Genomic DNA, 15,327 nt, shown 5'->3' on the forward strand with positions numbered 1-15,327 from the left:
ATTCTCTAATCTTTTCCATCTAGAATATTAAAAGCTCTGTCAAGAGCCAACAATGAACCCTGCAGCCACGTCCTTAATTATGACACACTGATGGTAAGTGTACCTGCTTCACCAGACTGAAGTGAATAAAATGTAGTTCCTGAGACAGACACAAGATGGTGCAACTTCTTGAAACTAGTTACTCATGTTTCATAAAAGAGCTAGCGGTATTAAATCAGCCCAGACCATAGTCACCATGACCTCTCCATTACCTGAACAGTACAGATGTTTAATTTTATCTTTCTTTACATTTGTTCTGTATTTTTTTTCTCCTAGTTACTATACACTATACACATTTTACAGAACATAACACAAATATTTTTTAAACCTGCAACCTTGTCCTATGTGAGCAAATTCTGAAATTGTATGCAAAAGATTAATTTATTGCAGTGTCTAATGTGATAACATGTGGTGGTTTTTTTTCAGTGTGTGGCTACTCTGCTCAGTCAGGAGAATATTATTCAAAAATTGACTTTTAGTTCACATTGAGGATCATGAACACTACAGGAAGTATGCAAGAGGTTAAGAATATGAGTTACACAGCATCAAGACATCATATTGTTATTGAAGCATCTCTTTTTTTAATTGTCTTTTCACATTTTTATATATCAAATACAAGCACATACATATATAATGTGTTTAGTGGCCTTCCTTTTTGCTCTATATTCTACCACTTCAGCTTTTTCTCCTCCTTGTTCATTCACATGCTTGATTTCAGTTCATGTGCACATTGTTTCAGGCAGTTCTGTTCTGTTGATCTCATTTTTATTACTCTATTTTTATCTTTATTTTTCCTAAACATTTTATAGTTTTGTTTGCTGTTGTCTAATCCTATTTGTTACTTTCATGTGCTGTAAAACTGCACTGAAAAGCTGGTTAATGATGATAACTGATAAGTAAGCAGTTTCATCCTCCTTCAAATAGAAAACTTACAATAAGAATATCATAAAATGTATGAGTTTACATATCAAGTGTCAGGATTCAGGGGTTTTGTATTTGTAGTTCTTTTCTTTTACCACCAGATGTCGCCTTTGCCCTTTACAAATGCTCAATTATCTCCACCTGTTCCCAATCTCCCACAGTCTATTTAAGGTCCCCCTTTGTGGCAGTTTTCACTTGCTTCTTAATGTTCTATGGTCTACTGATAGTGGTTTGTTTCCGTGTCCCCAGCATTGTTTCAATTGGCCTCTTTTAAAGTTTTCAATATATTTTGCTTTTCTCTGCTTTTTCTAGAAAATGTCATTGAGACAACTGTTCTTGAGTTCTTTAAGAAGATTTTGGTTTTTCATTTAATATTTTATTTCTTGTCTTCTTTGTTTATACTTGTTTTTTACTTTATAATCAATACATTATGAAACCTTTCACCTTTTCATTGAGTATGTCTGTAATTAGGTTCACATGCCGCTCTGTGCCACATTTTGAGAGGGTTTGACTATGAAGCCATTGACCCTGGTTTAACTGTTTCATAAAAGAAATTAAATAATACAAAAGAGTATATGTTTCTTATTTTAATTGTAATACAAGCATGAATTTTAAGTATATAAATTGTCAGGAGATGCAAAAAGACATTGTTCAGAAATTATTTTAGACAGGTGCAGGAATAGTTAAATGCAGTTCAGAGAATATGTAATATAAACTCTTTATATTTACTCAAAATCAATGTCACAAATCATTATAAATGACAATTTCCTCTGCATATTAGTAGCATCAACATGTTAGCATTTGTGACTGAAATTATATCATTGTGTGCTTGAGGCTCATAGGCTGTTGCTATGTGGTTGCTATGCTAAATCTGTTTGCTGCTCGATATTCAAATGGGTTACAAACATATTTCTCAATACTTGTGGACTGTGCAACCTCCAGACTAAAAATTCTGCACACTCGTGGCACAACTCTCATCTGAGTTGTAAAATAATAGTCACTTCAGCATCCTCGTTGTTGTGAAGAGCACAAGAGCAGTGAAGTGTGGCAGCAAAAGCCCACACAGTGAACATCTTCTATGGTCCTCATACTTGTGTTGATCTTTTTCTCTCATTCTCATGCTCATGTAGTGTCCAGTGACAGACTGAGGTCATTCTCTTCACCATTGTTGTGCAGAGAGACTATGAAGCCTCGGACCTTCAGGGTAGGACATGTGGAAATCTTCACTAACCACTCTCATCCTATACCAACACACTTGCAATTAAAAACCAACAAAATATAATGCTTTTTCCACTGACCCTGCCTTCAGCAGCAAGCAACCACCCAAGAGCTAAAACTTCCCTGAACTTCCTCATAAAAACAGGGATGAAACCCACTCCCTAATAAATATTTGCATTATATTTGAATATATATAATATTTTTTAACATTCATGTTAACATCTTAACATGTGGAAAAAAATATATACATTTTTAAATCAATTGTCTCTATTAGACGCTATAGGACTGACTGTTGACTGATAAACGTATAATACCTCTGTATGTGAAACTGGTGTGTGTCGAACACCACAAGGAGAGTTTGAAATACCAGAATCTTAACTGATTATAAAACAGACTTGATTTGGTGGAAGCTTCTTCTCAAATAGTTTGCAATGAGCAGTGTGATGTAAAAAAAAAAATCCTACAATTTATTTTCGCCAGGACTTAAACAGCCACAAGAGGGTGCTAGAAATTGCCTAGCAATAACTGATTATGGTCAAATCGCGTGGACTTCACGTGGACTTCCTAATTTCTGTACTTGTAGTTTGATTAAGACAAATATTCATTACTAAACATTATAACAAAATGAACATTTACATCACAACATTAACATCGTTACATTTAGACATTATCAAAGAATTAAAAGTAACAGTGTTGAGGTAAGAAAAATCGAGTAGGAATGTGGTATTAATGAAACTTGAATTACTTTTTTTAAAGGGTTAAAAGTAAAGAGGAGGCTAAAACACAATGCTGGTGTGAACACATCATTCATATTCTGAGTCTTTACTGGAAGTGTCATACAGAGACGAGTGCAGCATGAGTGAAAGAGGAACAGGCTGATTTCGGCAGTTAATGTTTATTAAAAGAGTAAGAAAGTTTTATATTGTAATTCTAAGGATATTTTTGGACTAAATGTAACACCTGGTGGATCTCAGTGTCAGCTGTTTAAAGGCTGATGTCAGCGTTTTTCACAGAATGACGAGAAAATTTACAGCAGCAGCAGCAGCAGCAATCCTCATGTTACTGATAGGTGAACTTTTCATATATTTCAGTTCTTTCTACTGATTTTCTGTGCTTCTGTGTGACTACTGCATCCTTTCAGAAACGTCTGTGTGTAGAAAAGATCATTTGTAGGGTGCTGTAGAGTAAACATCAGGAGGTACAGTATAGAGCAAGAAATAAAAAGATCACATACGTATGTCAAATCATATGTGTATTAGTCATGTATTACTGTACAAACTATAATGTGTTAGTGTCCTGCACTGTTCTTTATCTGCATGAGTTTATTTTGTTGCAGTTCTAGAGTCTACAAACCCAGAGGAAGTTTCAAACTGAGTTCTATTTTTATTGTCATTTTCACAAGTTCTTGTTTCACTCACTATGTGTGACTGAGAGCAGCAGCAGCACTTAAGACTCTGGTTATACTTCCTGGTCAGTGCACAAGTCATTACTTTAATTTCTGCTTCTGTGTGTGTGTGTGTGTGTGTGTGTGTGTGTGTGTGTGTGTGTGTGTGTGTGTGTGTGTGTGTGTGTGTGTTCCAGGAGTTCAGGCTCAGCCCAGTGTAACTTTCTCCACTCAGAGTTTCTGTGCTGTTGCTGGATCTACAGTAAAAATCCCCTGTACATTTACAAAACCTGATCACTCCAGTGTCACACAGAGAGTGGTATCGAGTCCAGAGCTCTGAAGGAGAACCACAAGACCTGAGTAAAGATCCACAATATTCAGGACGAGTTATAATCTGGACATCTGACTGTGCGCTGACAGTGAAAAATGTGAGTGTGAGTGACTCTGGAGTTTATAACTTTAGATTTAAAACACAGAGCAGTGACTGGATATCAGCGCCATCTGGAGTTCATCTGCACACACACACACACACACACACACACACACACACACACACACACACACACCTGTTGTGTAATATGATATATGACAGGTATGTAGAGATTTGGTACATTATTGTGTGTAGATTTGCAGGTGAAGGTGGATCCTAACACTGAAGGACAGAGAGAAGTAAAACTGACCTGTAGTTTCACCTGCAGTCTCAGTCCATACAATTTCCACTGGTACAAGAATGGCCAAAAGTTAAAAACTACAAATGACAACTTCATTGTCCTCGACTCGACTAGTCTACATGATGAAGGCAGCTACTCCTGTAGGGCGTATGAGAGTGAACGTCGCTCTCCTCCAGTGTGTAAGTGTCAGAGTAAATCTGTCCAGATTCCTCCCTCTCAAGTTTCCAATAAAATTTACAAGACACTTAATTTTTTAAATAAAACTCAATATCTTCTGTTTAAACTACATTTATAAACAGGACAGGATGATAATTATGGGATGCCAGGCTTCAGAAGAAGATCCTCCCACAGTTATTACCTCTCTATATGTTTCAGGTGTAATGAGTAAGGCGTGTTGGCGTGTGACTTACACTCCTGATCATGTGTGTGCTCTGAAAGGCACATCGGTTGATCTCTCCTGCTCTTATACGCACCCTGCAGAACACACAGTGAGAACATCAGTGTGGTTCATTAAACAGAAGGCTGATGATGGTCCTGTAGATGTGAGAGAGGGTGAGGAGTATCAGGGCCGAGTGCAGGACACACAGAACTCTCAGAATAACTGTAGTCTGAGAATCACTAACCTGAGAGAGACAGATGCTCAAACATACAGATTCAGATTCTACACTGATGGATGTGATTACACTGGAGAACCTGGAGTCACTCTGTCTGTTACAGGTGATGTCTAATTATTCTATATTTGCTTAAGTAATAAACATCTGAAAATGATTAAGCAGGTTATTATTGTGCAGATCTGAAGGTTACAGTATCAGACTGGAGAAATGGGTATAAAAAGCTGAGCTGCATCACCACCTGCACTCTGTCTAACAATCCCACTTACATCTGGTACAAGAACGGACAGCGTGTTCCTGACCAGAACAGAAATGAACTGGATCTGGATGGCAGCAGTGATGGCAGCTACTCCTGTGCTGTAACAGGACATGAGAATCTTCACTCTCCTGCAGTCTGTAAGAACTTTTCTCCTTCACTCAGTCTCTCATAATCTCACTGACAGCTTCTGTTTATTGAGTGTTACATTTTTTTTAAACCATTAACGCAAACAATTCTGCCCAGTTTTAACAAACAAATGCCATTGCAAAAAAAGAAATATTCAAATACAAACAGTTTAAACCATTTTACAATGTACATGACAAAGATTTTTTTTCTCATAATCTTTTCTAACGGTAGCTACAGATCTTGATTTTTGATGATTTTATTTCCAATCAGATTCCCCTAAAAACACCAGTGCAGAGGTTCTCCCAACTGGAGACCCAGTGGAGGGAGATTCAGTGACTTTAAGCTGTAGCAGTGATGCAAACCCTCCGGTTCTAATCTACTTCTGGTTTAAGCAGAAGGCAGCTGCAGACACACTGCTAACAACAAGCCAGAATTACAGCATCAGCAACATCAGCTCTCAGCACAGTGGACTCTACTACTGCACTGCTCACAACCAGCTGGGACACCATGAATCTACACCTGTACACCTGAATGTGTTAGGTAAGTGTCATGTGTAGTGTAGCTTCACCCTGAAGTTGATCATTTTCATATATCAGCATATCTCCAAGTGGTTTATACACGCGTAAAGTTTTACTAGTTGTGTTTACTGAGGAAAATGTTTAAATACTGGTGAACTGAACTGTTTCATTGTATAAATATCTGAATGAAACAAGAACAGATTGAAGAGCCGTGTTTTATGTTATTTGTGTGAATAGGAGGAAGAGAAGAGCAAACAGAGACACTGACTTTCAGGTACTGAGAGACCCTTGTGTTTTAATGTCTTTATTTTTTATCAAACTCTAGATCCTATAAAGTAAATAAAAAAAGATTGGAAAATTGTGTTTATTTTTCTCAGAGGGCTCCGGCACCTGAAGGCGACACATACACAACACTGCAGCTCATGACGATGTCCCCAGATTATGATACTCTGCAAGTATGTACACAGTCTTTGTGTGTGTGTGTGTGTGTGTGTGTGTGTGTGTGTGTGTGTGTGTGTGTGTGTGTGTGTGTGTATATATGTGTGTGTGTGTGTGTGTGTGTGTGTGTGTGTGTGTGTTAGCAACACATTCCATCTACATACTTCATTCTCTAATCTTTTCCATCTAGAATATTAAAAGCTCTGTCAAGAGCCAACAATGAACCCTGCAGCCATGTCCTTAATTATGACACACTGATGGTAAGTGTACCTGCTTCACCAGACTGAAGTGAATAAAATGTAGTTCCTGAGACAGACACTAGATGGTGCAACTTCTTGAAACTAGTTACTCATGTTTCATAAAAGAGCTAGCGGTATTAAATCAGCCCAGACCATAGTCACCATGACCTCTCCATTACCTGAACAGTACAGATGTTTAATTTTATCTTTCTTTACATTTGTTCTGTATTTTTTTTCTCCTAGTTACTATACACTATACACATTTTACAGAACATAACACAAATATTTTTTAAACCTGCAACCTTGTCCTATGTGAGCAAATTCTGAAATTGTATGCAAAAGATTAATTTATTGCAGTGTCTAATGTGATAACATGTGGTGGTTTTTTCAGTGTGTGGCTACTCTGCTCAGTCAGGAGAATATTATTCAAAAATTGACTTTTAGTTCACATTGAGGATCATGAACACTACAGGAAGTATGCAAGAGGTTAAGAATATGAGTTACACAGCATCAAGACATCATATTGTTATTGAAGCATCTCCTTTTTTTAATTGTCTTTTCACATTTTTATATATCAAATACAAGCACATACATATATAATGTGTTAAGTGGCCTTCCTTTTTGCTCTATATTCTACCACTTCAGCTTTTTCTCCTCCTTGTTCATTCACATGCTTGATTTCAGTTCATGTGCACATTGTTTCAGGCAGTTCTGTTCTGTTAATCTCATTTTTATTACTCTATTTTTATCTTTATTTTCCATAAACATTTTATAGCTTTGCTGTTGTCTGATCCTGTTTGTTGTTTTCATGTGCTGTAAAACTGCACTGAAAATCTGGTTAATGATGATAACTGATAAGTAAGCAGTTTCAACCTCGTTTAAATAAAAAACTTACAAAAAGAATATCATAAAATGTATGAGTTTATATATCAAGTGTCATGACTCAGGGGTTTTTGTATTTGTAGTTATTTTCTTTTACCACCAGATGTCGCCTTTGCTCCTTCCAAATGCTCAATTGGCTCACCTGTTCCCAATCTCCCACAGTCTATATAAGGTCCTTCTTTGTGGTAGCTTTTCACTTGCTTCCTAATGTTGTATGGTTTACTGATAGTGGTTTGTTTCCCGTGTCCCCAGCATCGTTTCAATTGGCCTCTTTTAAAGTTTTCAATATATTTTGCTTTTCTCTGCTTTTTTCTAGAAAAAGTAATTGAGACAACTCTTCTTGAGTTCTTTAAGAAGATTTTCGGTTTAATATTTTATTTCTTGTCTTCTTTGTTTATACTTGTTTTTTACTTTATAATCAATACATTATGAAACCTTCCACCTTTTCATTGAGTCTATCTCTGATTAGGTTCATATGCCGCTCTGTGCCACATCTTTTAGTGGGTTTGTCTATGAAGCCATTGACCCTGGTTTAACTGTTTCATAAAGAAAATTAAATCATATAAAAGAGTATATGTTTCTTATTATAGTTTTAATACAAGCATGAATTTAAAGTATATAAATTAGACAGTAGATGCAAAAACACATTGTTTAGAAATTATTTTAGTCAGGTGCAGGAATAGTTAAATGCAGTTCAAAGAATATGTAATATAAACTCTTTATATTTCTCAAATTCAATGTCACAAATCATTATAAATGACAATTTCCTCTGCAAATTAGTAGCGTAAACATGTTAGCATTTGTGACTGAAATTATATCATTGTGTTTGAGGCTCATAGGCTGTTGCTATGTGGTTGCTATACTAAATCTGTTGGCTGCTCGATATTAAAATGGGTTACAAACATATTTCTCAATACTTGTGGACTGTGCAACCTCCAGACTAAAAATTCTGCACACTCGTGGCACAACTCTCATCTGAGTTGTAAAATAATAGTCACTTCAGCATCCTCGTTGTTGTGAAGAGCACAAGAGCAGTGAAGTGTGGCAGCAAAAGCCCACACAGTGAACATCTTCTATGGTCCTCATACTTGTGTTGATCTTTTTCTCTCATTCTCATGCTCATGTAGTGTCCAGTGACAGACTGAGGTCATTCTCTTCACCATTGTTGTGCAGAGAGACTATGAAGCCTCGGACCTTCAGGGTAGGACATGTGGAAATCTTCACTAACCACTCTCATCCTATACCAACACACTTGCAATTAAAAACCAACAAAATATAATGCTTTTTCCACTGACCCTGCCTTCAGCAGCAAGCAACCACCCAAGAGCTAAAACTTCCCTGAACTTCCTCATAAAAACAGGGATGAAACCCACTCCCTAATAAATATTTGCATTATATTTGAATATATATAATATTTTTTAACATTCATGTTAACATCTTAACATGTGGAAAAAAATATATACATTTTTAAATCAATTGTCTCTATTAGACGCTATAGGACTGACTGTTGACTGATAAACGTATAATACCTCTGTATGTGAAACTGGTGTGTGTCGAACACCACAAGGAGAGTTTGAAATACCAGAATCTTAACTGATTATAAAACAGACTTGATTTGGTGGAAGCTTCTTCTCAAATAGTTTGCAATGAGCAGTGTGATGTAAAAAAAAAAATCCTACAATTTATTTTCGCCAGGACTTAAACAGCCACAAGAGGGTGCTAGAAATTGCCTAGCAATAACTGATTATGGTCAAATCGCGTGGACTTCACGTGGACTTCCTAATTTCTGTACTTGTAGTTTGATTAAGACAAATATTCATTACTAAACATTATAACAAAATGAACATTTACATCACAACATTAACATCGTTACATTTAGACATTATCAAAGAATTAAAAGTAACAGTGTTGAGGTAAGAAAAATCGAGTAGGAATGTGGTATTAATGAAACTTGAATTACTTTTTTTAAAGGGTTAAAAGTAAAGAGGAGGCTAAAACACAATGCTGGTGTGAACACATCATTCATATTCTGAGTCTTTACTGGAAGTGTCATACAGAGACGAGTGCAGCATGAGTGAAAGAGGAACAGGCTGATTTCGGCAGTTAATGTTTATTAAAAGAGTAAGAAAGTTTTATATTGTAATTCTAAGGATATTTTTGGACTAAATGTAACACCTGGTGGATCTCAGTGTCAGCTGTTTAAAGGCTGATGTCAGCGTTTTTCACAGAATGACGAGAAAATTTACAGCAGCAGCAGCAGCAGCAATCCTCATGTTACTGATAGGTGAACTTTTCATATATTTCAGTTCTTTCTACTGATTTTCTGTGCTTCTGTGTGACTACTGCATCCTTTCAGAAACGTCTGTGTGTAGAAAAGATCATTTGTAGGGTGCTGTAGAGTAAACATCAGGAGGTACAGTATAGAGCAAGAAATAAAAAGATCACATACGTATGTCAAATCATATGTGTATTAGTCATGTATTACTGTACAAACTATAATGTGTTAGTGTCCTGCACTGTTCTTTATCTGCATGAGTTTATTTTGTTGCAGTTCTAGAGTCTACAAACCCAGAGGAAGTTTCAAAACGAGTTCTATTTTTATTGTCATTTTCACAACTTCTTGTTTCACTCACTCTGTGTGACTGCGAGCAGCAGCAGCACTTAAGACTCTGGTTATACTTCCTGGTCAGTGCACAAGTCATTACTTTAATTTCTGCTTCTGTTTTTTGTGTGTGTGTGTGTGTGTGTGTGTGTGTGTGTGTGTGTGTGTGTGTGTGTGTGTGTGTGTTCCAGGAGTTCAGGCTCAGCCCAGTGTAACTTTCTCCACTCAGAGTCTCTGTGCTGTTACTGGATCTACAGTAAAAATCCCCTGTACATTTACAAAACCTGATCACTCCAGTGTCACACAGAGAGAGTGGTATCAAGTCCAGAGCTCTGAAGGAGAACCACAAGAACTGAGTAAAGATCCACAATATTCAGGACGAGTGTATGTGAGCACATGGTGGTCTGACTGTGAGCTGACAGTAAGAAATGTGAGACTGAGTGACTCTGGAGTTTATAACTTTAGATTTAAAACACAGAGCAGTAAATGGATATCAGCGCCATCTGGAGTTCATCTGACTGTTACAGGTAATAATGCACACATAGACTTTGTTGTATCATATGATATATAACAAGTCTGTAGTATTTACAGAGTTTTGGTACATTATTGTGTGTAGATTTGCAGGTGAAGGTGGATCCTAACACTGAAGGACAGAGAAAAGTAAAAGTGACCTGTAGCTCCACCTGCAGTCTCAGTCCATACAATTTGTACTGGTACAAGAATGGCTACTACATTAAACCTACAAATGAAAACTTCATTGTCCTTGACTCAACTAATGTAGATGATGAAGGCAGCTACTCCTGTAGGGTGTATGAAAGTGAACGTCGCTCTCCTCCAGTGTGTAAGTGTCAGAGTAAATCTGTTAGCTTTTTCTCTAAGCCAGCTGTGACTCCAAGAGATCATTACACTTGTACTCTCCATTATGGATTCGGGAATATCAGTCACACAGACATCAGGACATGTATGAAAGATATACACTGTTTAAAGACAAACAAAAACATTGTTAAAGGTCATACTGTCCTTGGTACAAACATAGGCATCTATTATTAATAGCTATAACAGTTGCAGCATGAATTTGAAGGAAAGATAAAATGTCATACAAACTAGGTAAATTATTCCTGGAAGAATAACTGAATATTACCAAACAAAATGTGTCCCACAGCATCAAACTGAAAACAGTAATCATGTGTTAATAACATGTTATTCCAGATTGAAATTCCTTGAAATGTTTCCAAGAAAATTTAAGAGAATTCATTTTGTAATTAAAACTAATTATCAACAGTTTTTACCACATTTATAAACAGGACAGGATGATAATTATGGGATGCCAGGCTTCAAAAGAAGATCCTCCCACAGTTATTACCTCTCTATATGTTTCAGGTGTAATGAGGAAGGCGTGTTGGCGTGTGACTTACACTCCTGATCATGTGTGTGCTCTGAAAGGCACATCGGTTGATCTCTCCTGCTCTTATACGCATCCTGCAGAACACACAGTGAGAACATCAGTGTGGTTCATTAAACAGAAGGCTGAAGATGATCCTGTGGATGTGAGAGAAGATGAGGAGTATCAGGGCCGAGTGCAGGACACACAGAACTCTCAGAATAACTGTAGTCTGAGAATCACTAACCTGAGAGAGACAGATGCTCAAACATACAGATTCAGATTCTACACTGATCAGGACAAATACACCGGGAATCCTGGAGTCTCTCTGTCTGTTACAGGTGATGTCTAATTATTCTATAATTGCTTAAGTAATCTAGCAATAAACAGCTGAAAATGATTAAGCAGGTTATTATTGTGCAGATCTGAAGGTTACAGTATCAGACTGGAGAAATGGGTATAAAATGCTGAGCTGCATCACCACCTGCACTCTGTCTAACAATCCCACTTACATCTGGTACAAGAACGGACAGCGTGTTCCTGACCAGAACAGAAATGAACTGGATCTGGATGGCAGCAGTGATGGCAGCTACTCCTGTGCTGTAACAGGACATGAGAATCTTCACTCTCCTGCAGTCTGTAAGAACTTTTCTCCTTCACTCAGTCTCTCATAATCTCACTGTCAGCTTCTGTTTATTGAGTGTTACATTTTTTTGTAAATCTGCCCAGTTTTTACAATAAATACCATGACAAATAGAACATTTAAATACAGACAATGTAGACCAATTTACAACAGAACAAAGTTTTTTTTCTCATGATCTTTTATGAAAGTAGCAACAGATCACAACATATCTGGTCTTATGTGATCAGGTGTTTTATTTCCTATCAGATTCACCTAAAAACATAAGAGCAGAGGTTCTTCCAACTGGAGACCTAATGGAGGGGGATTTAGTGACTCTGAGCTGTAGCAGTGATGCAAACCCTCCTGTTCTCACCTACTCCTGGTTTAAGCAGATAGCAGGTGCAGACACACTGCTATCAACAGGCCAGAATCACAGCATCAGCAACATTAGCTCTCTGCACAGTGGACTCTACTACTGCACTGCTTACAACCAGCTGGGACACCACAACTCTACACCTGTACACCTGAATGTGTTAGGTAAGTGCATTGTAACACTGTTACATACAGTAGCTGTACAAAGCGGATAAAACAATTTGACGGAAATGGAGCCTCAAATTAATTTAGGGTTTATTTCTGAAGGTTCAAAGAACAACACAGCGTTAAAGTTCAGCATGGTGGCTCTGGTTGTCTTCCTGGCAGTAACACTTGTCTCAGGAGCTCTGTGGATGTGGTATGTAAAATGTAAATATACTGAATGATTAAAAAATTATTGACATTTAGGATGAACATGTGCCTGGAATTCCTCAGGAAAAGAAAGTCAAGCTCGGCTAATAAGCACAGCAGCACTGCTGAGAGTGAACAGGTGAGTGTGATTAAATGGAGCGAATGTTCGATCGTGTTCATTTTCAAGTACAAAACTTTATTCTGTGCTCCTTTTTTTTTCAGCTTCAGTCTGCTCCAGTGTATGACAATATCCCAGCCTCAAACCACAGAGTCACCTCAGATGATCAGGAGAACATTACCTATACTAGTGTTGCTTTTAAACACTACCACACAGAGGAAGGGTCTCTGTCACCCAGACTTCCTCCAGACACTACAGATGAAGAGGAAGTAGAGTACGCTGCTGTGAACATTCAAAGGAACACTGCTGCCACCCAGTGAGCAAATCATATCATTACACCAACACTAACTGTGCTGCTCAGGAGTCATTTAATACTTCATTCATTTACTTATTAGAAGAGCATTATTCATGTCTTTAGATCACCTCTTTTTGTTCCATAGGCTGGATGGAGCGAATGATGATTCATCTCAGATCTACAGCAAAGTCTCCAGAAAAAGCAAGATCTGAGACAGATGAGATCGTTCTGTTCTGTATCTAAACTAAACAGAAGAAGATCGTCTTTGGCATTTCATCAGAACAGCAGTATTAATGTTTATGAAGTATACCTTTACTTAAGTTTTTATTTTACATTTATGTTTATGTTCCATTATAATCTTTATAACTGTTTAATTTTTCAATTATTGTCCAGATTATATCTCAAAATATATTTCCGATCAGATATCAGACTTTTACATTCGTGAAATATTTCAATTATTTCTGTTTTCTGATATTTTTTTCTGTGATGCTGTTTTACTACTCAAATACTGATATTCTTTCATATTATTACATACAAAAATATATAATAATTGTATTTTACATGAATGTCCTGCACCTTTCATTGTTTTGTACCGAACATTTAATGCCAAATGCTCGCTGTTACATCATTGTGCTCTTCAAAGTAAAATTTTCTTGCAAAAGACGGCCACCAGGTGGCGTTTGGGCCTCTTTCTAAACTGCTGCAACAATACTACCCTACTACTGTAACTATGTAACTGTGTGAAACAAAACAATAATTCTAAAAATGTTATAGCAAATAAATAAATAAATACTATTTTTTCCACGTTTATACCTGTATGTATATAAAATTTGTAATAAAAAAAACAAAAAAAAAGGTAAACGAAATGAAATTTGGCTGCGGTGATTGTTTCGCCTGCAGATCACTAGAGGGTGCGAGAAAGCGCTTTTATGGCTGGCTAAGTGTACAATGTGTAATTGCAGATTTGTTACAGTAGATGGCAGCAAACACCAGATGATGTGTACATCTCTCTCTCTCTCTCTCTCTCTCTCTCTCTCTCTCTCTCTCTCTCTCTCTCTATCTTTATCAAGTCCTTGGTATGTCCAATAATTGTACATTTCTACTTCCAATGCTAAGGCAAAAACAACGTGATCTAAAATAACAGTAACAGTAACAATAACAGTAGGTTAAAATAATAATCAATTTCTCTCACTAAGTTACACTCTCTCACACTCTCTCTCACACACACACACACACACACACACACACACCACACACCACACAACATATCATTATCTATCCACACTTATTTTTCCACACTTTATATTTTAACTGCAAATATAGACAGGGTGTATCTTTCCTGATTCATCATGTATAAGGAGACTGTGATTGACATTAAAATTCACTATAAAAGGTGACCCCTTGTGGTGAGCCAGGAATGTGATGATTTAGTGTACAGACTATAGAGCGTACCATCACACTTATTCTTCCGAATGCTGAACCTGCTTCGTTTTACACTCTGTAAGTTAACTAACCAGTAAGCAAATCTATTAGAGAACTTTGTTGCAAAAAGCAAAGCACAATTTACAGGAATGGGAAGGTGAACTAGGAGGGTTTGGGTTTGCTAAGTTGCTACACAGTGTGCTATGCCTTTCTTCAGAGCTACATTACATTTTACATTTGCGGCATTTGGCAGACGCCCTTATCCAGAGCGACTTACAACTGAGCAGGGGATGGTTTTAGGGCTTTTGCTCAAAGGCCCAGCAGTGGCAGCTTGGTGGTGGTGGGATTTGAACCTGTGATCTTCTGAGCCAAAGCCCAATGCCTTAACCACTGAGCTACCACCTCCTAGCAGTAGATCTTCCACTCCAACCCATGTAAACCTATCAACATGGAGCTGTTTGTGCACAGAGGTATTGTTTTGCTGGAACACATTTGAGTCTCCCAGTTCCAATGAAGGGGAAATTTTAAAGGGGAATTCTGTACAATGTACCTCCAACTTTGTGGTAACATTTTGGGGCAGAAGCACATATCGGTGGAAAAGTCAGATGACCCAATAATTCTCTCCATGTAGTGTAAATTGAAGCATGCTTTTCTACGTCCACGCGTGAGGCTCTGACGTGCTCACACATGGTAGGAAAATAACTCCGCCCTCATACGTGCTTGGTGTGAGACGCACCTTCAGATCAGAGCATAAACTTCAACTTTAACAAAGGAACAAAGCGCTGGAGCGCTGCGTATCCCCTCCAAAACGTCCGAGTATTCAAAAGCAACCTGGCACTTTTATAGCCCCCTTTTTTG

General features: G+C 37.4%; 2 protein-coding genes across 5 annotated transcripts; both read left to right on the forward strand.

The window, feature by feature from the left end:
- The first annotated feature begins 4,089 nt into the window (after positions 1-4,089).
- LOC124379680 (B-cell receptor CD22-like) lies at positions 4,090-8,454 on the forward strand. Of its 4 annotated transcripts, none has more exons than XM_046840154.1 (8): positions 4,090-4,412; positions 4,609-4,943; positions 5,033-5,240; positions 5,500-5,769; positions 5,985-6,021; positions 6,125-6,202; positions 6,376-6,445; positions 6,816-8,421. In XM_046840154.1, the coding sequence occupies exons 2-6, from the start codon at positions 4,614-4,616 to the stop codon at positions 6,171-6,173; spliced, it is 894 nt and encodes a 297-aa protein (XP_046696110.1). In that variant the 5' UTR covers positions 4,090-4,412; positions 4,609-4,613; the 3' UTR covers positions 6,174-6,202; positions 6,376-6,445; positions 6,816-8,421. The 4 variants fall into 4 exon arrangements, with proteins under 4 accessions (XP_046696110.1, XP_046696109.1, XP_046696108.1 ...); XM_046840153.1 differs by lacking the exon at positions 6,816-8,421 and adding an exon at positions 8,434-8,454 and having other exon boundaries at positions 4,092-4,412; positions 4,609-4,950; positions 5,025-5,240; XM_046840152.1 differs by having other exon boundaries at positions 4,092-4,412; positions 4,609-4,950; positions 5,025-5,240; positions 6,816-8,419.
- Positions 8,455-8,585: 131 nt separating this feature from the next.
- LOC124379677 (B-cell receptor CD22-like) lies at positions 8,586-13,867 on the forward strand. The gene is made up of 10 exons (XM_046840148.1): positions 8,586-9,590; positions 10,100-10,435; positions 10,525-10,749; positions 11,289-11,630; positions 11,713-11,928; positions 12,179-12,448; positions 12,551-12,641; positions 12,719-12,773; positions 12,857-13,068; positions 13,193-13,867. Exons 1-10 carry the CDS (start codon positions 9,536-9,538, stop codon positions 13,257-13,259), a joined length of 1,869 nt encoding a protein of 622 aa, XP_046696104.1. The 5' UTR covers positions 8,586-9,535; the 3' UTR covers positions 13,260-13,867.
- The last annotated feature ends 1,460 nt before the right edge of the window (positions 13,868-15,327 follow it).

Source organism: Silurus meridionalis, chromosome 26 (genome assembly GCF_014805685.1).
Source record: "Silurus meridionalis isolate SWU-2019-XX chromosome 26, ASM1480568v1, whole genome shotgun sequence".
Classification (NCBI taxonomy): domain Eukaryota; kingdom Metazoa; phylum Chordata; class Actinopteri; order Siluriformes; family Siluridae; genus Silurus; species Silurus meridionalis.